The sequence below is a fragment of the Manis javanica genome, chromosome 13 (genome assembly GCF_040802235.1).
Source record: "Manis javanica isolate MJ-LG chromosome 13, MJ_LKY, whole genome shotgun sequence".
Taxonomy (NCBI): Eukaryota; Metazoa; Chordata; class Mammalia; order Pholidota; family Manidae; genus Manis; species Manis javanica.
The window spans coordinates 66617144-66642145 of record NC_133168.1 but is presented as its reverse complement, the minus strand read 5'-3'; the positions used below and the strand labels follow the sequence as shown (position 1 = coordinate 66642145).

Sequence of the window (25002 nt, the reverse complement as noted above, 5' to 3'; positions counted from 1 at the left end):
GTGCTTTTGCATTTCTCCCCATGGTTCCCTTCCCTTCCTTTGCTTCCCCATAGGCTCCCTGGAAGCGAGGTGATTTTTCAGTCATAATTTTTAAATAAAAATTTTCAAAATGCATGCAAAGAGACAAACCAACTGCTTATCAAATGGGTCACATTCATAGAGAGAGCAAAAGAAAGCATTTCAGGTGCCCAGTGGTGACGTCTGCTGAGGAGCTCTCTGGGCCAACTGCATCTGGCCCTGCAGACCCACCAGCTTCTCTCACGGGGAGGGGAGCCTCTCACCCACCCGTCTTACCTCTGCTCACCTGGGCTGCCCTACAGTGAGAGTGTGGTCAACAGCCACCTCCCCAAGAAGGACCCTACCATTTAGGAATGCTGTGTACCAGGCACTGTGCCAGACTCTGCAAGGCACGTATGATTGTGCACATCAGAGAAGCACCTCACTTAAATAATTAGCTCAAGTCACCAAGGAAATGAGGATTATCCCTTTAGACCCCTGGCTGAGTAGGGATCTAAACCCAGGCCCTGACTCATACGTGCATGTGCTTAACCATTTATCCCCTGTCACCTTGTCTCATGGACGTGACTGTGAGGGTGACATTGACATACAAGGCTGGATGGTCTCCTGTCCTCTCCCTGACCTGCTAAGAGGTCTACCCATTTGCTGTAGTTGGGCTTCTGGTACCAGGACAAGAATAACATGGTGAAGTGGGGTCAAGGACTGAAGGAGACGGAAAGGTCAGCTGGATTTATAATGTGAGAATGAAAAATGGATTCAGAAAGAGGACAGGAGCAAAGGATATAAGAAAGCCTGAGGTTTTTGAGACAATTAACAAGTGAGGAAGATATATGCTTTAGAAGAGCTTTCATGAGCTGATGTGAACCAGGTGCAGCTGACAACTCCTATGTTTAGATGGCTGCCAGTCTGACTCCCTATGCAAGCAGGCACTGTTCTGTTCTGTGAGTGTGACATTTTAATTATTTTGATGATTACTTATTCAAAAGCAGAATGGCCAAGAAGTTAAGTAAAAGAGTATACCTCAAAAGCACATCCTTTTTCTAGAAACCATTAAGGGCAGAAGGCAATCTGACTAGTCTAAATTTAAATTCAAGAATCCTCACACAGTGCACAATTTAATTAGTAGTTTAAAACCTATACATGCTTATGTTACTCTACAAGAAGATATGTCAAAGAAATAATCAATCTTCCCATGTTTTCTTCTGTCTACTACTTCTACAGCTTTTCTTCTTCCTTCCTAATTACAACCCTTTAGTAGAATTCGTGCCTCATATCGAAAATCACTGAGTATCGTAATTCTTCCAAGTGGTAAAGATACCTCAAGACAAATGCTGGGCATAGAAGCCACAGGCCATAAATCTGCAAAGAAGTAAAAAGCTAACCTTTTCAAACAATATTGCTTCTCTCTCACTTACCAACTTTACATTTCCCTGTATGGCCCCAGAAGATGACTGGTTAGCCAGAGACAGGTAAGATTCCTCAAGGGAGGAACAACCTAAGACAGGCACAGTTGCAGGGGGGCCATCAGGAGAGAAAATGGGGATCAACAGAGGGGAGGCTTAGAACCTCACCCCCCCTGTTTTGAGAGAAATCTTCTGCATCCATGGATGTTTTGTTGCCCTTGTCTAGCTTGGATTAATACTTAGTCTATAGGCACAGACCTGATCATCTACATTTGCCCTCTTACAGCACTAAATTATGTTTTCTACCTTTATCTTGCATCTACCTACCACTTCAGCATTTTATTAAGAAAAATAATAATAACAAAATAAAGGAGAAATGTGGGATTCACATACAAATCAAGTATAAAAATCAAACGAATAATCATATCTGACTTGATTGTTTATAGTTCATGATGTGTGATCAAAACCGAAAGTTTCTATGATATGACTGCCCTTGTACTGTTCACCATGTAAGAACTTATTCACTATGTAAGAACTTGTTCACCATGTAAGAACTTGTTCGTTATGCTTCAGAAGATTGGAGACTGTTGAGAAATAGGCTTGAGGTTGATTAATGACTGTGCATTGAGTCCCCTATACAGCATTTTATTGTTGTTAACAACCATTTGATCAATAAATATGAGAGAGGCCCTCTCAAAAAAAAAAAAAAAAGAATCCTCATACAGCTGGATTCCTGGGACTACTAAATTTTCTGATGCTTATTTCCTCTTTATGAGTATTTAAAAAGTTAAAGAAAAAATTCACTAGTGATTTTTCTGGAACAATTTAAAAAACTTAAAAGCCGGCATATGTTCTTAGTAAAATGTCATGCATTTCCAAAGCAGATGAGAAATGGAAGAGAATGTACCTGCTGAGCTCTTAACTCTCTACGTTCACTAATCACACTGTCCACCAGAAGCAGGGCTTCTCAGACATGCAGTGCTGGAGAACGTGCAAAGGTGTCTTGACACACAAAGTGGCTACCTCGTGGAGTGGACTGCTGGGGAAACCTAGCACCTAGAGAAGAGGCAGCCTGTTGGCCCAAGAGAACAGGGGAGGGCATCGGGGGCATCATCTTCCAGCATCTTCCTGTGCTCTCCTGCCTACACAGTCACCATGATCTGATCCAGAGGTTTCCGTTTTAAGTCGGGCACTGTGGCCTCTTTGCTGGGGTACCCCACAGGGAGCAGGATCAGCAGCTTTTCATTTGCAGGGCGACCCAGGAGCACTCTTAGCCGGGGGCCGCAGTTGAGAGGCGTGGTGGTGACCGTCACCAGTCCTGCATTCTAAAACAGGAGAGGAAAGGCATGCATTTTAGAATCAGCGGGCAGAATCACAGCTCTGCTTCTAGCCTGAGGTTTGCCGGCTTGAGCAGCAGGCATCTTGAATCTTGCTTTCTCTCCTCAACCCCCCAGTTCTCATATTCTTTTAATCAAACAGTGAGAAACTTCTTGAAGAAGAAAAATACTAGTCTTAATTTTCAGTGATGCCTAAGAGACAGGAATGGTTATTTCATGGAAAGAAATGTGGGGACTCCAACTACATCGAACGAATGGCCCAAACAGCCAGGAGTTCCTATGATTATGCAGCCAAAAATAGAGGCAGAGCATCACCCCCAGGTGAAAATACCTATGCCCAATGATCGAAGACCCCGTGGCCAAGGGATATGTTGGAGGTAGAGAAAACACTCCATCAACCTGCTCCCAAATCCCTCCAGATCACAAACACCTCATAAAACTCAGTCCCCCAAGTAACACTTCCCGAGCTGACCCCCTCTATCCGCTGCTTTTCCAGTCAAGTGGTCACAGCTCAGCCTGAGCCAGAGAGAGGTTCTGGAACGGCCTCTCAGAGTCCTGCACGATCTCCCTGAGCCCAGCCACTGTGCGCTCCGTCCAGTGGAGATTCCTCCCTCGCCATCTATGACCTAAACGCGCACTGACGCCTTACCGAAAGCTAGAGGGCAGCAAAGTCAACACTAATACGAGAAAGTTCTGCTAATTCACAGGCACAGAAGCGGCTTGCTGACTCAACCTGGAGCTAAGCCTCAACCACCTCCCGGTCCCTAAGATGCTGGCAGCACCCTTGTGCCTGATACCATTCCGTTGTTTAGCTGCTTCCAGAATCAGGAAGGAAATACGATGCCTGCTCCTTAAGGACAATTTTCAAGGAATTAAAAAAACATTCCTTTTGTATGTAATACTGACTGTTATTTTGCAAGGTGTTTTCAGCATACAAATTTTTCTTTGAAATAATGAAAAAGCACATTGTTTTCTGGAATCAATTGTCCCTTGGAGACACTCGCTTTTATTGTCTTGTTTGCTTTATTTGTTTTTCGGGTTTACTGTCTCTCTCCACCTCAGGACCCCTGTCCCCACCAGAATGTACTGTTCATGAGGCGACTATTCCTGGTGCCTCCCAGACCCTGCCCCACAGAGGGAGCTCAGTAAACATTTGTTGAGTAAATGAATTGAACCATGTGAAAGGCATACCTCAAACCCACTCATGCTGAGCATTGCTCTAGCTGCTATGTAGATGGAGTTTTTCAAATCACATGGACATCTTTCTAATGCAATACAATGTCAGCTCAACCACTCAGCAAAGGAGCTCTACGATGGAGTCCTCCTCGTAGCTTTTTAATCATTCCATCAGCTCAGACAACAGAAAACACAGCTAGGAAGCCAGTCCCTGGAACGTGCAGGTTCTGCAGCTCTTCGTGTGTGCCCCCCAAAACCCTTGACCTCATGACCTTACAGATGAAGGCAAGTACAATGACCATTTTTCTGACCCTGAAATGATGTTGTAAGTGAGTTTCCAGAAGAATTCCAGCTCTTTGAACCACCATGCTCACACTCAGTGCAGGTTTCCAGAGTTCCTTTTCGCATCAGTTACCTCACTCAGGAGTTTAACTTCAGGTAAACAATTTCCAAGGATCCCTGAACCAGAAACTGAGCTGAAGTTTGCAAATAAGGCCACCGTTTGTCCCCCAAGTACCACTTCTCTGGCTTGGGCAGAGGGGGAGGGTAACATACCTGCAGGGCAGCGAGGAGCATGCCGCAAGCCAGCGAAACACTGATCTCATTGTAGTAGTGGACCTTCCTTTTGCCGTTGGCAGCAAAACCATGGACTTGTTTGAAAATGAGAATCAAAACAGGAGCTGTGTCCAAGTACTCTTTAATCCAGTTGGTTCTGAAGGGGGAGAGAGATATTCCAGGAAATATTTGCTGGTAGTGATTTTTGTTCTCTTTTTACTGCCTTAGCCTATTTCCACTGAAAATAAAAACATTTACTTGTCATTCGTGTTTACATTGAAAAACAGCAGGATTTCTGTTTGTGTTTTTTCATCCTTTCCTATCGAAGCTCATGCAATTCAATAATCTTGAATTAGTAGGAGCCTCATAGGACAAGTGCAGGCAATGCTGAAAGATACAAGGATGGAGCCTATAAACAGAGCGCAATGAGTCAAATCTAGCAAAATAAAGCCTTGCAAATGCTGTTAAGAAATATAAGCCAAGTGCATTAGAAGCCCCCAAAATTAAATGTTAAGTTTGAATAAGAAGACTGGAAGAATGTTTCCAAAGTTTCGCTTGAGGTGAGTCCCTGAAGACCTGGTGAAGAGGCACTGGGGAGAGCATCGCAGTGAGGAGGTGAGTGTGCAGTCAGGACAGAGAAGGCCCAGCAAGCCAGGGAATGTCCAGAGGCCCAGGAGGCTGGAGGCTAGGGTGCACGGGGCGGGGGGCGCGGGAGGGCTGGCAGGCAGGTACACACAGACTCTGCAGGGGCCTGGACTTCACTTGGTGGGTGATGAGGAGTAATCATAGGTTTCCAAGCAGAAGCACTGCCTGATCAGATGTTTCAGAAAGAGGCAGACCTGTGTGGGCAAGGGACCAGCTCAAGGGGGCCAGACGATGGCGACGACCCAGGATAATTCGGAGGAGCGTAGAGGCTGAAGCTGGCAGTCTGGTAAGGAGTGCACAGGGAAGAAGAAAAAGAGGGCGATGAGGTTTACTCAGTCACAGTGGGCAGATGGTACCCTCGTTAACCCAGTTAAGGCAAAAAGGAAACTTTCTTGGGAGTGGGAACATTAACTAATTACTATTGATAGCAAGAGATCACTCTTCATTTTCAGCCTAGTTACGCCTCACTGCTTCAGAACACACTGAACTCGCCTGCATATTTTTCAGTGGTTCTTCTTGCACTATTACCTCCTATACAGAGTACATTTTCAAAGTTACTTTGCCGTACTTCAACCAGCTTAGTCACACTGGACTATTATCAATTCTTTTCTCCTTACAAAGATGGAGAATGTTAATTGTTCAGATGATTAACTTTGGATCGAGTTTTGCCCATGTTGAGCAACCTATTTGATTTTTTTTATGACTCAGTTTCCTTATACATCAAGTATACTATTGTACACCCACCTCTTACAGTTGTTATGAAGGTGAAATCAGTCAAATATGTAAAGTGCTTAGAATAGTACCTAGTACATAATGCTATGTATGTGTTAACTAAAATTATTATTACTAATTACTAATATTATTTTACAGCAAATAATTCAAACAGTTTTTAAAAATATAAGATGAAGATAAAGCAAGTTGCCTACATTCAAAGGTAGGTAAGTAATTTTTAATGGTTTTGTACTTTTTTCTTTCGCCTAGGCATGTACTGGATCTACTATTTTGTGTTTGCTCAACTTTACAAGAATGTATTATGATATCAGAGCTAATAAAAACACAGCGATATGCAAGGCTTATTAAGAGATGGACAAGCAGCACTTCTGCCTGGAGCGGGCAGCTCACACCAGCAAACAGGAAAAGACAAGGTTTGCCAGGTAAATTAGATGCAGACTGTATATATCAAGGCTTCAATGACAGCTATGGGTTTTGATGTTGTCTCGAACAGGGGGTCGGGATATTTGTTCATTTGTAATCAATTTAACAAACATTTATTCAGCCACCTGCTATGCATCAGCTCTGTACTAGATGGGATTAGACCTTCTTGAACCTGAGTTTCCTGGACTGCTAGAGTTTTTATGTATATGTGTTTGTGTGTGCATATTGTCTGCAGAAAAAGTCTATAACTTTGATTGGATTCTCAAGAGTATCTTGATGTACCACAAAGGTTTCCTAAAATGTAACTTATAAAATGAGAAGAAAGTGAGCCAATAATTAAAATACTATGTGGAAATGGCTATTTTACAAGTATGGAGGGTGTATAGTAGGTGCTTGGAGCACAGAGATCAGAGAACAACTAATTTGGCTTAACTGGGGAAAGGGACCGGCAGCATTTTGTAGGTAATGTGCATACCCAGAGCACATCTCTAAGGATAGAAACTCAGCTTGACTTTTACCCATCCCATTTTTTCCCATGAACATGTAATAAGATTTTTATATCCACTATTAACATCTTGCACGTGTTCCAGAGCATGGTAATTAGTTACAACTCCCTAAGGTATCAATTTGATAGGGTTTAAATAGCTTAGGAAAAGATTGTCCTCTGGGGCCAAATAAATGAAACAGGAGCGAGGCAGGAGGCCCACCTCTCATCATCCCAGGCCTGACTTCTCAGCGAGAAGCCCCACCTTCTCCCTGTCAGAGTGGGGTGCCGGCTGGCAGTGCCAGGACCGGCCACAGCGGACAGCTGGAAGCAGGCATCCCACTACGTTCCAAGTGCCAAGGGGAACCAGCATCCCTGCCACCACCTCCTCTCACCCAGCCTGAGAAGATACTGGAGGGAAAGGAGACCGCCTTTGGGGGAAGGGCAGTGTTTGCAAAGAGCACTCGGTGACCAACTTTTTTAAATGACAAGGGTTTGTCTAAAAAACTGAAAATGAGTGTTTTAATTATAAAGCGACTGAGAAGTTATGGAATCCATCTGAGGTATTATGGATCTCCACAGTATTGTGGAGGGACTGCTCTGCAATGGGGAAAGAGGACTCGTCAAGGCACTAATAAATACACTGCATCAAATCTAATTAGCATGAATTCCCCTCTACCTCCTTCCTGCAGACAAGGAAACCCACAAAATTACTAGTGCCTAATGGATAGAAGACTTGGACTAAATTTGTACTTTTGCTAAACATGTAGTAAAACTAAGGCCTGCTTAGTTGAAAGATGTGACCACTTTAGCAAAATGTAATTTACTTCTCTCAAGATCCTGAGAAATATTTCACAATCTTATGTTCCAGATGGGAGAAAAGTGAAGTATGTCCTCAGAGACTTGGGTCAGAGCCTATTTATTGACCAAACACTCATATGGCATTTATGTGCCATCACCACTGTATGTGCTTACAAATGCATTTAATCTCCACAATGAAATAAATACTAGCAATATTCCCATTTTACAGCTAAGGAAATGGAGGCACAGAGAGGTTGGTAAGTGGTAGAACTCATATTTGAATGCAAGCAGTGAACTTTGGAGGCCCTACTCTTAGTCTGATTTTATTTAATCCTGACACCAACTTTTTAATTATCATTCTGGATAAGAAAACAGAAGCTCCTTCCCGCCATCGTGGTGTGCGCTGTTGACACTGTTCCTCGCCATGTCTCCTCACAAGACTTCCAGGATCAAGAGATTCCTGGCCAAGAAATAAAAGCATCATCATCTCATTTCCTAGTCGATTCTGATGAAAACTGGTAATAAAATCTGGTACAACTCTAAGCAGACACACTGGAGAAGAACGAAGCTGGGTCTCTAAGGAATCACATTGAGGTGGCATATGTATTTATGCTCTATCAAAGTCACATGCTCTTACCATCTCACTCTGTAAACATCACTACTATCTGGATAGTTAGGTATGTTTTATTGGGGAAATGAGTTTTTTGTTTCTATGCCTCTGTACTAGTCTGTTGATTCAGTAAGAAATATGTGAAAACAAGCAAAAAAGGAAAACAGAAGCTCAGGTGATGGTTAATTTTATGTGTCAACATGACTGGGCCACGGAGCACCCAGATATTTGGTTAAACATTTTTCTGGGTGTTTCTGTCAGGGTATTTCCAGATGACATGAACATGTGAATCGGTAGACTTGAGTAAAGCAGATTGCCCTCCCCAGTGTGGGTGGGCCCCATCCAATCTGTTGAAGGCCTGAATAGAACAAAAGTGGAATGAAGGAGAATTTTCTCCCTCTGCCTGACTGTCTTTGATGTGGAATATCAATCTTCTCCTGCCTCCATTCCACAATACCTATGCTCAAGGCAACGTAGTGGCGAGACCTGAATTCACTTCCCTATTTCCTCCCAGAGGTAGAATCAAACTTTTTAACACCTAAAATAAAACCAGAAAACTGAAGTCATAGTTATTTCATTTTAAGAAGCCAAACTAAATATCCCTAATTCCACCAACTTTTGTACCTCAGTTTCTTCAGGTCTGAAACCCATTGGCGTCCCATCCTTTTCATGTAGTTTATTTCTTCTTCCTCCTCAATGATCTCCCGAATCTTATGCTTCATGTTGGGGTCCTTCACAACCACAAAGGTCCAGGGCTCTGTGTGGGCTCCACTTGGGGCTGTTCCTGTCACCCATTAAATTAAAAGCAGAAATTAAAACTGCAGGAAAATGTGAGAATGTTCATTAAGAATAAATACAATAACTCATTCATACTCAAAATGAAGTTCAATCATCTGGCAAACAAAGTGGTTGGTTGTAGATTCTTGCACGTTGCTGCCAACCCATCTCACTCAGCAGGGGCTCCAGACCAACTGAGCTCAAGGCCAGGAGCTATAGGGCTGTGGGAACTTAGCACTGCTTCTCTAGTCATGAGGGAGAAAACATCCCTAAGGAACTGGACCCCAACCACGACCACCAAGGGAACTCACAGGGGAAACTAAAAAATTCCCAAGAGGATGAAGTCAGGTGGCTGATAGAAAATGGTTAAATTTAAATGGTAAAATGGTTTTTAAACACTCCTCAAGTGGTAACTGAACTATAAATTGTTTAGTACCTTTCTCAGAGCTATGAGTGTGGTACTGTGGGGTTTGTGGTCTCACTGGGGACACACAGAACTCTTGGCCCTGGGCACTCAGTACATACAACAGCATGTCTTCCGGCTCATGCTGAAGACCCACCGCCCACACCTGGATCAGTCCCAGTGTCCTGGACAAAGTTTTATAGTGCATTGCAGTGCCTATGGAGCTTGAATTCCCTTGAGGATTCCAGCCAGGGGTGACCAACTTCCGATCTGAGTGTCACTCCAGTGTTCTAGAGATGGACCACTGTTCCTAGCAGTAGACCCCTGGTAGATGTTTCAGAAAAAGCTATTCCTTTATTACGAGTAAGAAATATAATGGCATAAACTCCATGTGAGAAGGGTCAGGGCTGCCCCCAGACCAAGATGGAGTTCTTGTTTGCCATGCCCCACGGTAAAGAGGGTATGATTGGATTGTGAAATGCAAATCAAAGCCTAGAAATAAGCCCAAATTTCTGAACCATGATTCCAGTTCACTTTGTACCTGTGTTTTTTTTTTTTTGTCCACTAAACATTTGTGTTACTGAGCAAAATAAATTAATGGCTTCTTCATGTTTTCAGTTATGCCACGTAATTTATCTGAACATCATATGTATATACACACATACATAGATAAAGATATATACACAGAAGGAACTGAATAAATGCTATTGTTAGATAAAGGACTCAACGATTTAGTGCATTTGTGTACTTAACTGAATTGAAATGCCTTATTTTTGCTTCCTTTTAATTTGTCAATGGATTCACAATGGTTATGCATAATTTTTGTAATGAACTTAAAAGTGATTTATACAGTAATAATACTCCAACCAGAGGAGATTCAGGTAGGGGCCTTTCTCTTCTATCTTCTCTTCTCTTTTTCTTCAATCCCATTGTTTTCCTTTTGTGGAGACATTTTAATTTATATTGAAAATGGGTTTGCCTGGCTTTGGTTTACTTTGTAAATTTTGGTAATTTATTATAAAACAGTACCAGAACACCATGGTGTGTAATATAAGAAATTTGGTTTCAAAGAGAGAAATGTGTAAATGTGAGTTAGTGTGTATGAGTGTGTGTTTGTGCATGTGCTTAAAGAAGAGGAGAGAGTAAAGGATGTTCTCTTCCAATGTATAAGTGTGTTCAAAAAGTTTCCTTTTTAACAAAAGTTAACAATACTGAATAATTTCAGAAGTTTTGAACTGCTGTCATATCTCTTCCAAGACATCTGTAATAGTCAAAACTTTGTAGAAAATGGAAATCATTCTGTTTCTGGAAGTCAGTCAATACCTGGGAAAGACTAATGTTACCCTCCTAGGCCTTATCCACCATGTCAGCATTGCTCAAATATTGTCACTTGCAGCTGACATTTTCTAAGACCCAGTGTGCAATTACAGACCTGCTGTTTTGATGATATTATCAATGACTTCCATTGGGACTTGCTCATTACTTATGAATCTGACAGACCGTCTCTTATTGAGAAGTTCATAAAATTCCTGAGATCTCTTCACCATTTCCATCTCAGGATACCGGGTATGGGAGAATGGGATATGTTCAACATTTTCTTCTGACTCATGCCATTCATCAGCATCTGCAAATAAGAACAAGAAAGAAAGCAAATTAAATGATCTTTCTTGGTCACAGAGGGCAGCAGAATATGCCACCCAAAATATAGCTCTTTGGTATAAGGACTATTTGGGCTGATTCTTTTTAAGAAATCACAGGCACAAGAGAAGCTCTGAAAACCAAATAGAAGTTACCCTTTTATAAGGGACATTTAAATTTATAAAGGAAATCTACATTGTAAATGTGTCCCTCTCTGTACCAGGAAGAGAAAGATGACTCTAAAGCACAAGAAACTCTTGTCAATGGAGAAGGCAAAACAACCTTACCCTTGTTTACTGAGTTTTTCCTGCTGACCTCTGTAACTGACTCCCCCTTCCCTGAACATCTGCTTTTCTCTTTAGTTGAGGATGGTATTTAAGGTGATAGCTTGGACCATTTCAGCTACTCAGTGTTCCTGGGTATCCCCCATGTATACATATGTATACATATGTGAAAATGAATGCAGAGAAACCTCACTTACATGGAGTCAGGAGGCCAGCAGGCAGAGTTCTCACACCCCACCACTCATCGCGGACTGCAGACCCAACTGGAAGAGTCAGATTTCACAAGAGGATATTACTTTAGCTACTACACTACACCAGCAGGAGGAAGGAAGGTTTTCCTCCTCCTGGGGCAACAGCCCAGCCAATGAGAGACAGCTCAAACAGTGAAAAGCCACTATACTGTGAACTCCTACTTAACTCCACTGGGCTTTTTGTTTATGACAGGCCTCCCAGCACCACCCTTCCTTCTGTAAAAGCGCAGTCCTCTGCTTTGCTGCCCAGACTTGCCTATGATTTGCCATAGCTTACTTGTACCAAAAATTGCAATTCTCTGCTATTTCCAAATAAATCCATTTTTGCCGATAAAATGACAAATAGTTTTATTTTTAAGGTTAGCTCATTTATTAAGCTTCTGTTTGTTTTTCTCTTATTAATCTGTCTTTAATTACAGGGAGTCTCAGCCAAGAACTTACAAAGTGAGAAGGAAATTATTTTTCCTCCCCTACAGTCATAAAGTGTCCATTAGGGAGAAGAAGATAAAGTTCTCAAAACTGTCTGTAAGGTTCTGAGCTCAAAAACATCAACAAAAAATGAAAATAGGTCTACAGAACCCTAAACTCTAGTCTTGACTATCTTTCAATCTCTGCACTGGTTGTAAATCAAGAAAAATAAAAATTGTACTTACAGAAAGATGATAAATGTGTATTTCTGTTAATGGTGAACTAGTTTATTTGAAACAATCTCCCACCAGCTGAAAACCACGAAGATTACAAAATAAAGTATTTTTCTAAAGTCCATTTAAAATCATTGAATTGCTGACAACCTAGTAAGAAATTCCCAGGCCAAAACTGAAATTAACATAGGAACCTGCAGAGGTAAATGAGCACAAAAGGTGCATTTGCCCTTGATAGCATTTGACAATACCTACATATTTGAATTTTCATTTTTATATTTTCAGGAATCAAGAGGAACAAAAATCAAAGTCCAGGCCATACACAATATGAAATCTAATAAGTTGGGATTCCAAGAATACATCCTTAAAGAAAGCATGATCATAAATAGATTAGCCCCTGTGGAATTATACCATTTTGGTGGGTCCTGTCTCAAACTTGAACTTGGAATGAGGTGATCTTGCTGAAAATATCCCCATCGCCTAGCAGAAGTACATGTCAATATACAAGTAATTGCAAGAACAATTGCCAGCAACCCACAAATATAATCAGATATAAAAAGAAACAAAACACCTTGAGCAAGAAACAGCAGAATTGATTTTAAAAATAGAGTCAGGCACCCAAAATATCCAAATATTGGAATTTTCAGACTCAAAAGATAAAACAACTACGATCACTATGTTTAGAGGGGGGATAAAAGATGAACTTATATAAAACTGTAGGGTACAAGAAAAGATAAAAAGTGACACAGAAAATTGGAAAAAATAGAGCTTCTGGAACTGAAAAACAAAGCAGTGGGATTAGTAACTTAATGGATGGGTATAAAGCAAGTTATATATACTAAAGAAAGAATTAATGAGTTGGAAGACAGCTCAGAAGAAAATACCTACAATGGAGCAAAGAGAAACCAATAGGTGAAAAATATCAAGGTCGAACAAGGAGAAATAAAGCAGAGTGAGACTGTATAATATACATTTGATGACAGTTACATCAATAGGTGATGAGAAAGAAGATGTGTCAAAGGCAATATTTAAAGGGAGAGTATCTGAGATTTCCCCAGAACTGATGAAAAATATCAAATCTACAGATTTAAGAGGTTCAGTAAATTCCAAGCAGTATATCTTTTATAATCAAATATAAAATCTTAAAATCAGCCAGAGAGAAAAGGTAACCTTAGGAAGATCAACAACAAGAATGATACATCTAAAACATAAGAATATAAAAAGATTGAGAATAAAAGCCTGGATAAGTTATGCCATGGATCTCATAAGTATATTAATATCAGATGAAAGAAAATTTAAGGAAAAAATCATTACTGGTAATAAAAAGGGTCACTTTATAATAATATAATTATTACATTAAATTATGAATTATGAAAATGATGTGTTATATTAAATATATTAATACTTACATTCAGTTATAAATTAAATTATTTTAATAAAGTTATGGGAAAATATAACTTTACATGTAAGTATGGACTTACATTACAGGACCATAAGACAGACTTTCAAGAAATGTAAAAATTGACAATCATAGTGGGAGATTTTACATGTTTCTCGATAATAATAGAATAAGCAGAAGAAAGTAAAAATACAGAAAATTTGAACAGGACGGTTGACAAAAGTGACCAAGAGGACATATAAAAAAACACTGCACCAAACAACTATAGAAAACACATTCTTTTTAAGCAGATTCAACATTCCTATAAAGTAGCCACTCATTGGGCCACAAAATAACTCTCAATACATTTTAAAGGTACAATAAATAATGATCTCTGTTCATAATGTATTAAGCTAGATATCAACAATAAAAACATAACAAGCCATTTCAAAATTTGGGAACATTTTGAAATTAAAATAGGAAATGATAACATATTGAAAAATCTATTCAATACACTAAAGTATTCTGTTCAGAAGAAAATACAGATCCTCAGACATACTTTAGAAAGGAGGAAGACCTAAAAATTAATGAATTAAAAATTCATTCCAGGAAGTTAGAAAAAGACTGGCCAAATAAAACCAAAGCTAATAGAAAGCAGTAAATATTAACTAACAAAATAATAAAAAAAGACAGCAAATGTCCAATAGAGAGAAACATCAAAAATAAACTTGGCTCTCTGTGAAGACTGATTACAGACAAACCTCTGGTAATATTGATCAAGACAAAAAAAGAAGCACAAACAACAAGTGTGAGGAATGAAAAAAGAGACCCCTTACAGATGCTACTGACATTTAATCAATAGCATGAGAATGTCGCTATGTCGAAAAATTAGAAAATGTATATGTAATAGGGAAATTTCTAGAAAATAAAACTTCCCCAATCTAACTTCAGAATAGAAAAAGTGAAAGGTTCTCTAACCATTAAATAAATTAAATCGGTAGTCAGAAATCTTTTCAAAAGAGAAACTCCAGTCTCTGATGGCTTCATGAGGGAGTTTTATTATAGAGTCAACAACAGAAATATTAATGAAGTTTCTCTAATTCTTTCCAAGAATAAAAAAAAAGAGGAATCACACCCCTTCCAACTCATTTTATTACACCAGTATGACTTTGTTACCAAACCTGACTAGAAAGAGTAGCTGCAGGCATAACTTCCACATAAACATAAATGCAAAAATCCTAAACAAAATGTAAGTAAATAGAATCCAACAACATGTAAAACACAATGCACTATGGCCAAATTGGGATTCTTTCAGGAATGCAAAGTTAATTGAACATTAGAAAAACAACCAATGTTGTTTGTCACATTCACAAGCTAAAGGACACAAGCAATATAGAATTCCCTATGCGGGGAATAAACAGCTTAAGTGTGATAATTATATACTGCAAAACACAATATGCTATGTATACCATTTCATAAAATGTTGATGATGTTATTACGTATATATTACATTTACTGAATGTTACGTACAAATCACATTTAGTAAAGCTGCCAAAGTCTTCAGAGAAGGCTGAAATATACAATTCATTCAATGAAGTTTTTACTAAGCACTTAACTGGGTTTATATGAAAGAACAAAATAGATATGGGATTTAAGCATTTAAACTAATCAGCAAATGTGTATATATTTTACAAACGATGAGCACTACTATGAAAATGATTAATTCTCCATGAAGAAACAGAGAATAATGAGGGGTGATCCAGAAAGGGAGGACAGAAAGGGGCTCTCTGAGGAGATGGCAAATGAGGTGACACCTGAAGAATAAGAGAGAGTCCGTGTTTGAGGGCTGGGGTGGGAACAGGTATGTTTCAGGCATGTCTAAGCAGCTGCAAGGACTTAAATATAGCTGGGTCTATAAGCACAGGAAAGAATGGTTTAATAAGGGTGGGGAGCTTGCTCACATGGGCCCAAAGGACATACTCCTGGTAAGACTGGAGACTAAGCCAAGGTATAATAGGAAGGCCCAGACAGGCACAAGCAGAAGTGTGAGTAATCTTAGGCTTTTACAGGTATGTCATGGAGGGAGGCAGAAATGCCAAAGGAAGATCCATGAAGAGGCTATAGCAATAGCCTGGGTGGGGGTGGCACTGGCTTGGACCATGTGGGCAGCAGGAAGAATGACAGAACTGGACAAATGATTAGAGATAAAAAATGATAAGATTTTGCAAAGTATGTGGTGGGTGTAGTGGGGAGGGAGGAGCTAAGGATGATACCCAGGTTGCCATTAGTGTCCAGATAGATGATGGAACCATCTGCCAGGTAAGAGGATGAGGGGTGAAGCTTTTGGGGGAAATGGGGCAGAAGCAAGAATAGGAATCAACAGTCTGTCACATCTAAGATGTCTGGGAGTCACCTGAGTGGCGATCTCAAGCATGAACTTGAGATGAACACAAAGTGTCTGAGTCCAGAGATGAGATGTCACTTTGAGAGCCCTTGAGTAAAGATGAGAATAACAAGGGAACAGAAGGAAGGGAGCAAGAAGATCCAGGGCCCAGCACCTGCCAGGTGGGACTCAGGTAGAGGATTAACCTTCTCCTACATGCACACCCACACACCTCGCTCCTAGGTGTCTGAGGATGGGGAGAAGGGAGGCAAGAAGGCTCACTCATGGCAAGGGGCTGCCTTCAGAGACACTGAGAACCCAACAATACTGGCAGCTACCATGGTTTGCTCCCAGCCGTTAGAGAAAAGCTCCTTGCATGGGACTACCCAGGACAGTTCGGGCCCAGACTGTACACGTTGAATGAGAAGACCCGGTTTCTACATTTCAGGGAACTGGGGGTGATGGGTGAGTGGCAACATACACCTATCAGCCTTCTAGCCATCAGTGCTGAACCAAAGCCAGATGTTATCAGCGTCAACCCTGAACTTTACCAAATGCGTCAATAGGACTTTCAACACCAGTGAGACTTTCTACACCAATTGTTATGACATCTGACAACCTCTGGAGTAAGGTCAGTAAGCAAATGCATGAAATGCCTCCTTAACTGTTTGAAAAGTAAGTTACCAACTCTTGAGATCTATTCAGCATTTGTAGAAACTAAAGGCAGCCCAGGTGCATGACTTGGCAGTTTCTGCAGCTCCCAAAGCACAGGGTAAGTGCTCCTACCCAGCAGGATGAAGCAGCAGCTGCCTGAGCCTCATCAGTGCCATCATCTCTGAGCTGGGGAGGGGACAAATGGCCTAATCAACACTGTGCTGGACTGTCCTGAAGGGCTCTGCGAGCAGTGCACAAGGGGCTGCTGCTCCTACCAGCTCTCCCAGGGCAGAAGATGTACATCCTGCCTGGGGAAGGGGGCAGGCAGAGCCAGGTCTAGAGAGAAAGCCCTGAAGAGGCCGCAGGGCAGTGAACCAAGGCAAGAGGCACCACTCTCTCCTCTTCTTCCCCTTGACCTCCTGAGTACCCTGAGAAGTGGCCCTCATCACGAGGAAGGGGAACAGCCTCTGTAAACTCTGTAGGTGTCCTGCTCCACTCTAGACCAGCCAAGTCACACTGGGGGATTCATTCAAGCATCAGGCCCATGTATTCCAAAATGAATACAGGCTATTATGCTGGGCTTTTTAACCCAAGTCTTGTGCTGCCATACCTGGAGTTTGCTATTAACACTAAAGACAATTCACTTTTATCATTGCATTAGTGTCAAGCAACCCTAAACTGCACTATAATTAGATTTATCGGCCATGTAATTCCAGGCCACGTCTATCCTTTAATGTTTAACACGAAGGTATTTTTCTGGCTTCATCTCTACATAAGCTGTTTTTGTGTTTTTTTCTGTTCTACTCCAAAATGTTTGCAAGTGGGACAAATATTTTCTGGCTATGAAACTAAAAGGCCAACTTGCATCATGTGATCCTTGTTCCCTCCCTTCAGTTTTGGCGGAGCCTCCAGGAGCAATATTAATAATGATCAGGGTGATAGAGCTGTCACGGTAGGCAGATTCCGTAGGTGGGGATGGGAGCAACCTCAGGGCTCAATGCCTGTGCTGAGAATGCTTCCTTTCCGACCGCCTTGGCCATCGGTCTGCTTCTACGGGCATCCCTCAGTCACCCACTCCCCAACTGCAGTATAGATTGACTAGTTTCCTAGCAGTTCTCAAGGTGGGCCCGTGTCCAGATGGAAAGACCTTGACTAGAGCAGTGCCGTCCTGCGCCCCTTCATCCCTTGGGGTGTCTCCAGTGTCCCCGGGCTGACCATCACTCTCCCCTGGTAGGAGTCACCTAGACTTGATATCAAGGACAATGTCTCCACTCAAGTCCTTTGCCTTTCCCAATCTCTCATCTGAATTCACCTGCCTTTTGTCCTAAAAACTTAAGGTCTTACTAGAAGAGTCTTGGCCAGCCAACCTTTTAAAATCAGCCATTCAAAGTATGGATGTGTGTGTGTGCATACGTGTGTTTCAAAGGATGCAGAAATGAAAACAAAGTTATCTTCCTATAGCAAAGGAGAGTCTCTGTGCACAGCAGACTGCTGATCTTTAATAGCAGTTTTGGCAGGGTGCTGGTAAACCAGCCCTGGGAGGACTTGGAGAGGGGAACCCTGATTTAAAGCATTTGCCAATTTTCACTGTGTAAATGCTCCCATCACACCTCATTTCATACTACTAATGTTTGAAAAAAATGGACCACAAAATTCCTGAATGTTTACCAATTGGTTCTTGCAGCCCCCTAGACTAGCTGTAGACACCACTTGGTTAGGAAGCATGGAGTTCAAGGATTGGTGGACTCCCAGGGTTGTGAGAGGATAGGAATGAGGTTACTAGGTTGAGACTGTTGTTGATTGGCTGGCAGTCAGAAGGGCTGGTCTGGAGTGAGAGAGTTGTCACTGACCCAATGAATAGGTTTGAAATTGGTCTGACAGCTGTTCATTACCATGGGTACATAAAATTCTGTCTTTTCCGAAGTTTCTGGAAACATTTTTATTCTCAGGTGTTGCCCACACTAGATAAAGAATTTAATATAGGTTTTCTTAGCAGCAAGTGGACAATATGGGACTGTATTTCAGCTAGAATAATAGCTTACGGATGGTCAGTAAAGATAAGTGAAGAAAACCAACCCATCAACATTAAAACAGGCACATCTCGATGGCATTATTCCCTATATCTTTATCTCCTATTGCCATTTCCATGAACTTCTGTGAAAATGGGCCTGAGTAGAATTTTTGTGCAGGATTTTTGGTTCATCTTAGCAGGACAATCTTGGGTTTTTCTCTCTGGAATAAACATAAGCAATTTCTCTTTCTTTAATCGCTGCTACGGATAAATAGGAAACTGAAAGTACTGTCAGGACACCATGCTCGGTCCTGAAAGGAAGTCCGTGTCTAGCGTCTGATAAGCATGGCGACTTTACACCACCCCAAGCCCCCCTCTGCCCGCACACCTGCTGGTTCCCTGATCTGTGAGTGTGGAGTAGGAGTTCCTTGTGAATCAAAGCTGGGAGAGGTTGGAGAGGTACGCATATTTTCCTTAACTCACACTAGAATGACGTGCAATACTTATTTTACTGTTTTGTCTCTTACTATTAATTTTCAAGCTGGTTGGAATCTGGTACCTCTTTGCTGTCATCAGAAGCACCTCCATGTTTCTTCAATAATAGAATGCTTTCTCTTCTCCAGTTATACCCCTGCTCCACCCCTTGTGAACCTGCAGTCCCAGCAGTGAACCCTCTCTTAGACCATGTCCACCCACACAGTGGTCAGGAGCAGGGACTTGGGTGGCAGAGGCACTTGCCTCCTCTATCCCCTATGGAACCTCAACAGGTACGTCTGGCATAAACCACAAAAATTGCAACAAGAGACTGAACTCTGCATTCAGGGCAGAGTTGTAGAGGAGCCACTAAATGCACAGTTCTTTCCTCTATGAGAAAAGGAATAGAAAATGAGGCAGAGGACTTTGCAGAATGCAGAATCAGAGAAGCAGAACAGGGCCCTACAGCTTGCTTTCTCTGTGTTCCCAACCTTCAGAACTCAGGTCCCTGGTTCTCCACTAGCCTTCTCAATCCCTCTTGCACCCCAGGCTCTAGGACCCCAAATCAGTGGCCTTTCCTCAATACATCTACCTTTGATCTCTTCGGGAACTTTCCACCCTGCTGGCCGCCTCCCGCCTCCTCTGCACTGGGTCTCTCTCCTATTGGAAAGGCCGCCAAGTGAACCGGCTACACGCCTGGACTCTGAGCCTGGGTCCCGGCTCTACCACGGCCTGCTCAGCAGGAGTCTTCACCTGTTTGAGCCTCAGTCTCCTTATCTGTGCTAGGGGGATAATGATAGTGCCTTCTCACCATGCTGGCATACAAACTAAATGATGTTCTGCGTGTAAAATGTGACACTGAGTGGGTACAGTAGGGGCGGGCGTGTTATTATCCTGGAGCTCCTATTTCCGTGTCTTTTCTGTGTCCAACTCCCCCACCACAGATTCTTCCATCTGCAGGTGGCCCCCAGGCTCTGCCCCAACCCTTCTCTCTAACTGCATCCCCTCAGTGAATTCACTCACTTTCCAAGTCCCACCCCCATGCTGGTGGCTGTCCAGTCAGTGTCTGTGGCCTGGACCCTTCACCTGGACTCCTCTCTCCTTCGTCACTTCGATGTGTCACTCTGCTCAAATCTGACATGTCTTTGACCTCATTCGACACCTTCTCCTTTAAACTGTATCCTCACCCCTCACCATTGATGATAGTGTCATTCTGACTCTTCCAGCCTCCCAATGGTACCCTCTCTTTCTCCCAATGTCCAGTTTATTACCAAATCCTGTTGATCTTCATTTCACCCTGATTCACTCCTTCCTTTTCATTCCTGCTGCCACCACCATGTGGGCCACCCGCACCAGAACAAATCACGTCACAGCTTCATAGCGGACATGCCTTTGTTCTGGGAAGCGCTTCTCCACTGGGGTAATTGGACTTGGGCAGGATAGGCTTCAATGAATGAAGGTCAGAGGCAACCCCACTAAGAGGCTGTCTGGGCTTGAATCCTCTACCATATATTCAGTATTGCTGGCTCCCAGCACTGAGAGCCAGCTGTATACCCCGTTCCCATTCCTGAGATTAGTGTGACTCAGAACACAGGGGCACATGTGCCATACGCATATGGCATACACATAACACATACCTACACACCCACAAACATTTCCAGGTGGCCTCTGTTGGAAGGTGGGGCCATCACTAGCCCAGCTGAGAATCTCTGAGCATCTTCCAAAGCAGACCCGACCCACAAACCCACCTCAGACAAACCTCAAACACAGACTACTGCAAGCTCCTCAAGGAACTCTCCCTGCCTGCCTGCCTCCTTTACCACCTCTTTTTTCTCCGGTCAGCCATGACCTGGCCTCCCTCACCAGCCCATTTCACTTCCACACCTTCCCTGGCCCATGCAGCAGCCCCATTCCCACCCCCATCTTCCCTGCATCTTCTCTGGGGCTCCGTCCTGTACTTCTGTTCCTGCTCTGCTTACCTGAGATGCCTCCTAGCCCTTGCTGTTCATATCCTATTAATCTGCCAGGCCTGGTTCATCCTTTCCCTAACTCCCCACCACAACCCCCAAGCCTCTCAAAACACAGTATGATCAGCTCCACTCAGTTTGTCTCCTTGTTACCCTAATCGTTGCCTGTTATTGCCTTCTCTACTGAATTGGATGCTCAGCGTTAAGGACATGGGCCGCTTTTGTCTCTGAATCACAGGCCTGGCACAGTGAGAGGTAGCAAGGTCCTAGAGAGACGCCACTTTTTGAATTTCAAAGTTCTTAATAAAAACCCAACCCCTTATCTTATGGCCACAGCCAGCATGCAATGTGCCCCTAAGAAAGATTTTAACAGCCAGGGCAGGATTGGAGCCAGGGAAATGGTCAGCCCCTCAACCAACAGCTTTTTACTGAGTATCCAGGTATAAAGGAGGGTGATACCAGCAGGTGACTGTCACTGGCACGCACTGATTAGCACAATGCAGGTGGATGATAAAACTACCCTGCATATGTCTTCTCCTGTCCATAAGCCCCGCTATCAGCTTGCACTCATCACAAAACTGTAGTAGGTGGAAGATCAGTATCTTTACCTTCTTCCACTTGGTGGAGGTCAGTGCTGTCTTTTAAGTCTTCATCCACCCAGGGATGCGCCTCAGCCCTGGCTGTAGCCTCCCCCTTCCTTTTCTTGATGCTTCCATCAGCATTTTTAAAGATCCACACAATCAAAATGCAGGCAACCGCTACTAAGACGGGTGTCAGGAAAAACATGGTCATAAGACTGACCTGGCACAGTGAACGTACTTCCCACACTGGTATTTAAGCAAACAGAGACAGGAATGAGGAATGCTGGGAGACGTAATAAAGGAAGGGGAAGGGTGCTGGGGGGACGAACAAAGTGAACTCAGTGAGGACTTTGCAAAGGAGCAAAGATCACAGCTGTGTGCAGCCGGGGTGTGCTGTAGATTTGGTAATGCACAGGTACATCCACTTTTTCAGTTGTGTACTCAGTCAACATATTTTTAGACAATAATTGCCAGGATGTGAGTAAACACTCTAATTCACTTGATCTCACTAACAATGGTAGAAGGCATTTAATTTTCCTCCTGTGTAACTTTTCTTGGGAAGCAACATGTCTTCAAATTGCCTGAAGCTAGGAATCACCCGGAAATGTTGTTTAATAAGAGAATGTATTTCCAGGCTCCGACTCAGATGTTCTGAAAGAAAAGGCCTGATAACCTATATTTCGAAAACAGCATGTTTGTGAAACACTGTCCTGAGGTTCTGACTTTTTTTTTTTAGTAAATTCTAGGCCAACATATAAAGAGATGGTCATATTTTACATTAGAGAAAAACTTGGATCCAAAAAAAGTGATACAAAAAATGAACTTGACAGTTTGATGAATTATATAATAACTTATACTTTGCTTGTTTGTGATTTTGAGCAAATATTTTGTTAGTTGTAACAGAAATGCCATAAACTAGGTGGCTTAAACAGAAATGTATTTTTTACCATTCTAGAGGCTGGGAAGTCCAAGATCAAAGTGCAGGCTGATTTGGTTCCTGGTGAGGACCCTCTTCCTAATTTGACTCTGGAAGCTTCCTTACTGTGTCCTCATGCCGAGAGGGAGATCATCTCTGACATGTTTCTTCTTTACCACCAACACAGGCTCCATGAACAGATGGTGATAAAGTCAAGACAGTGAAGTTCTTCACAGTCACCACCAACCATTATAATAAAGGCCTCTGATAATATCAGGGTTTCAAATCAGTTGACCTTTCTTCCAGTTGACCTTTCTCAACCAGTCTCCATGGCCCTCTGAGTGTTCCAAATCTCAGGATATTCTGTGAGAGTGCTGGAGTCTGGGGGAAGGAGCACCTCTCTCAGGCCCCTCGCTTTTTGCCTTACATGTGTGTATTTATATGAATTTTTGACAGCCAGCATGTACTATATTTTTGGTGATAAAATACAATAACATAAAATTTTACATTTTAGCCCATTTTTAAGCCTATGCTTCAGTGGCATCAAGTACATTCACAATGTTGTACACCCATCACCACCATATCCAAAACTGTCTTATCAACACAAACAGAATATTTGTAGCCTTAAACAGTAACTCTCCACTTCCCCTCTCCCATCCCCTGGTAACCACCAATCTGCTTCTAGTCTCTAGGATTCTCACTACTCTAGAAACCTGCATATGGCATCTAAGTGGAATCATACCATATTTGTCCTTTGTGAACGATTGACTTCATGTAGCACAATGCCTTCAAGGTTCATCCACGTTTTAACGTGTATCAGAATTTCATTCCTTTTTGTAGCTTAGCATGGGCTATTTTTATAACTAAAAAAGTAGAGATTAAATGGATACCTTGTGGTGTTTTAAAGAGACCGCTGCAATCCAGTGCAGCGAATGCTACGACAGATGTGCACCTGGGGTCCCTCGCTCAGGATGAGACAGGGCAAGACCTCATGGAGGTCATAAAGCTTTTACTGAGTCTCCACAAATTCAGTGTCTCCTGGGACAGGGCTACTGAAGGAGCTTGTGCCAGGATGTAATGAACAGGTTGTTGCCTTTCTTGAGAAAGTCTGGTTACCTAGAAAGAAAAAGTTAATTGTCCTAAACAGTATGTATAGTGAGGTGGTTGATATACCTGAATTTACATTCTAGTGCAAGCTCCAGATTTCATTTTGTGAGGACTAATCAGGAGTGGATGGGCTGGCCACTCTGCAGACCACATTGTGTATAGAACTATTCTAGAAAACACATTTTCCCAAGACACATGTATGATTTTTAACTTTCAGTGCTGATGTTAAGTCTGATTATCACTGTCCCCTTTCCTTCCTGTTTTCCTCACATCCTGCAAGTGTATCTGCAGGGGAGTCAAATGAAGTGAAAAAAAACTTTGCAGGAAAGAGACTCCTTGGGGCACTGAGGGAAGTAACAGAGTTCTAACACTCACACCAGCAAACGGTTATCAAGCATTTCCATAAAGTGCTCATTCAGCAAGTGTTACATCAAGTGTTCAAGCTAATGGTGTAAAGTAGGATGTGCCAGTGTCTATACCGTAATCTATTCCCAGTTCAAGATGAGAGCTAACAGAGGGATTATCTGGGAGGGACAATTTGGAGGCCGAGAAGAGGCAATGTTTGCATAAAATTTGGATGTGATGGAAGTGATAAGGTCCAGACATGGGGGTTTGAGAGAGGGAATCAAAAAGTACATCCTTCCCCCATCTTCCCCTCCCCTCCACTGGCACCCCTGCCAACTTTTCCAAGCAAATGCATATTCCAATCTCTTCTTTGTGTCACACCTTACTTTCCCTGGGGAAGGAGTTTGGAATTTTTACAGGCTGTGGGTATTACTTAACCCACTGAGCATTGAAATAGAGCTGGTGATGGGTTCCCTGGAGGCAGAGACTCTTTACTAGAAAGAGCCCTCAGGAAAAAGAGACATTAAAAATTGCAATTGAAATTCAAAGAAAATATTGCTCCCACAAAGCTGAGGGTTGGTCTGGAAGGTAATTCAAGTGAGACTGTTTTTACCTCTATCAGATCAGGACTTCTGAGACTGGGGATTTCCCAAGTGTCCCTTTTCCTCACCCAAGCAATTTGCAAACAGGGCTGCCAGGTCAAGGCGTTGTGTCCGCAGAAGAAAAATGACAGGAGTTCTCCAACCACTGTATTATCTTTTGAAAACAATGTCTTTATATGAAAGAACTTAGCCACAAACAAAATGGCATCCATTCCTAGACAAGAAAACAAAAACTCTGTGGTGATAATAGTCAAAAATGTCTTTTAATAGGAAAAGGGTATGTTCCAGAGCAATATTATGTGGCATTTGCCAATACTGTATTTGCTTTCTGTAGAGATTCATGATTGCTTTTCAGCAAATAAAACAAAATACATCATCAAAACCAGTGGTTGTTTCTCAATCTTTT

At 42.2% G+C, this 25002-nt stretch overlaps 1 protein-coding gene and 1 pseudogene across 6 annotated transcripts in view; one reads left to right on the top strand and one right to left on the bottom strand.

Annotated features, from left to right (window-relative positions):
- IYD (iodotyrosine deiodinase) overlaps positions 1–21881 on the bottom strand; it is a 107844-nt gene extending 85963 nt beyond the window's left edge. For 5 of the 6 annotated variants that reach the window (XR_012124315.1, XR_012124316.1, XR_005062543.2 and 2 more), the window contains exons 1-5: positions 21654–21881; positions 10797–10988; positions 8809–8968; positions 4490–4646; positions 2329–2746 (exon numbers count right to left, since the gene is read on the bottom strand). Coding sequence is in view for 1 of the 6 variants with exons in the window: in XM_017673901.3 (XP_017529390.1) it covers positions 2564–2746; positions 4490–4646; positions 8809–8968; positions 10797–10988; positions 21654–21837 (876 nt within the window). In the remaining 5 variants the exon portion in view is untranslated. Of the gene's footprint in view, positions 1–2050; positions 2747–4489; positions 4647–8808; positions 8969–10796; positions 10989–21653 lie in introns of those variants that run through there. The other variant, XM_017673901.3, reaches the window with a different exon arrangement.
- On the top strand, positions 4656–8799 carry LOC118973280 (large ribosomal subunit protein eL39-like; annotated as a pseudogene).
- Positions 21882–25002: the final 3121 nt, after the last annotated feature.